This window comes from Propithecus coquereli, unplaced genomic scaffold, assembly GCF_000956105.1.
Source record: "Propithecus coquereli isolate 6110/MARCELLA unplaced genomic scaffold, Pcoq_1.0 Scaffold73, whole genome shotgun sequence".
Taxonomy (NCBI): domain Eukaryota; kingdom Metazoa; phylum Chordata; class Mammalia; order Primates; family Indriidae; genus Propithecus; species Propithecus coquereli.
Window position 1 is genome coordinate 4119144 of NW_012153396.1, and position 2213 is coordinate 4121356.

Consider the following 2213-nt stretch of genomic DNA (forward strand, 5'->3'; position numbering starts at 1 on the left):
GGGTATTCACAGGTGCAAACATAGCCACTACAACCTTGAACTCCTGGGTGCAAGGGAACCTCCTGCCTCGGCCTTCCAAGTAGCTGGGACTATAGGCGTGTGCCACCACACCTGGCTATTTTTTTCGATTTTTGGTAGAGATGGGGTCTCACTCTTGCTCAGGCTAGTCTCATACTCCTGAGCTGAAGTGATCCTCCTGCCTCGGCCTCCCAGAGTGCTAGGATTACAGGCATGAGCCACCATGCCTGGCCTCTGTTCTCGCTTTTGTGAAACATTCAATAATTCAGAAACTATAGTTACCTTACTGATCTATCGAACACTAGGTTTTATTTCTTCTATCAAACTGTATGTTTGTACCCATTATTCAACTTCTCTTCATCCTCCTGTCCCTTACCTTTTGGCCTCTGATAAGCACAATCTACTCTCTATCTTCATGAGATTCACTTTTTAAGCCCCCATATATGAGTGAGAACATGCAATATTTGTCTTTCTGTGCTTAGCTTATTTCTCTTAACACAATGACCGCTAGTTCCATCCATGTTGCTGTAAATGACAGGATTTTCTTCTTTTTTAAGGCTGAATACTATTCCATTGTGTTTATACACTACATTTTCTTTATCCTTCATCTTTTGATGGACACTTAGGTTGACTCCATATCTTGGCTATTGTGAATAGAGCTGCAGTAAATATGGGGTTGCAGACATCCCTTTGACATACTGATTTCATTTTCTTTGGATATACACCCAGTAGTAGGATTGCTGGGTCATATGGTAGTTCTATTTTTTATTTTTTGAGGAATCTCCCTACCGTTTTCCATAATGGTATGCTAATTTACATTCCCACCAACAGTATACAAGGGTCCCCTTTTCTCCACATCCTTACCAGCACTTATCTTTGGTCTGACACCCTCACACAGTAATGAATAAGGTAGAGCTCAGAATACAGTGGTTTCTGTTTCTGTCTCTGAGGAGAGACTTCAACGAGTGTCCATTTTTAGCATCGTCAACAAAAAAAGACTGATTATGACACTAATCATGTCCATCTGGAAATAAACATGAAACTAACAGAGTCTGAACTTGAGAGAATACCATGTCAGAAGATACGGCGTTTTATTCTGAAATGCCACTCGTTAGTAAACTTATAGGCATTTTTCTTCTATTGAGACTAAAGTGGCATCTCTTAGTATGTGTTTTGCGTGCTACCCTTTAGGAAGGTGAAATTGTTGAAGTGGATGAAGAGACAGCAGCTATCTTGAAGAATTCACGATTTGCTCAAGATTTTCTGATCAGACCAATTGGAGAGAAGTTGCCAACATCTGGAGGCTGTTCTGCTTTGGAGTCCAAGGTTTGTTTTGCTTTCCCTACCTCAGAGAACCATTTAAAAAAATCATCATGCTTGCCACAGTCTACTACTAAAGCGGGAAACAAATCATTATTTTTTACAATTGGCTATCGTAACTTCACTTTTTCAATCCTGACAGTAGGTCAGAGATTCCTAACTTGATGTATTCATGAATGGACTTCAGGGCATTCATGAACCCCTTAAAATTATATGCATGCATGTGTATTTTCTTGGGAGAAGACCTACTACTTTTATCAGATTCTCAAAGGGGTCCAGTTATAAAAAAGTATAAGAGCTACCTTTAAAATATTATGCAAGGGCCGGGCGTGATGGCTCACGCCTGTAATCCTAGCTCTCTGGGAGGCCAAGGCGGGCGGATCGTTTGAGCTCAGGAGTTTGAGACCAGCCTGAGCAAGAGTGAGACCCCGTCTCTACTAAAAAAATAGAAACAAATTAGCTGGACAACTAAAAAAATATATAGAAAAAATTACCTGGGCATGGTGGCGCATGCCTGTAGTCCCAGCTACTCGGGAGGCTGAGGTGGGGGGATTGCCTGAGGCTAGGACTTCAAGCCCAACCTGGGCTGTATAGCAAAGCCACTGTCCCTCAAAAAAAAAAAAATAGGAGAGAGAGATTATGTATCATGTGTTACAAATCTTTTTTCTCAGCATGTCATTTTATGTTTTGAATTCCATTTTTCCCCTAAATAGATCTTTTCAATTTTTATGTAGTCATTTATGGAACCATAAAGGAACCAATTCTTGGCTGGGCGTGATGGCTCACGCTTGTAATCCTAGCACTCTGGGAGGCTGAGGCGGGTGGATTGTTTGAGCTCAGGAATTCGAGACCAGCTTGAGCAAGAGCGAGACCCC

General features: G+C 41.5%; 1 protein-coding gene across 1 annotated transcript in view; it reads left to right on the forward strand.

Annotated features, from left to right (window-relative positions):
- The window catches only part of AS3MT (arsenite methyltransferase), a 19244-nt gene that overhangs the window by 9687 nt on the left and 7344 nt on the right, over positions 1 to 2213 (forward strand). Inside the window, exon 10 of the mRNA XM_012661635.1 lies at positions 1210 to 1344. Coding sequence (XP_012517089.1) covers positions 1210 to 1344 — 135 coding nt within the window. The remainder of the gene's footprint in view (positions 1 to 1209; positions 1345 to 2213) is intronic.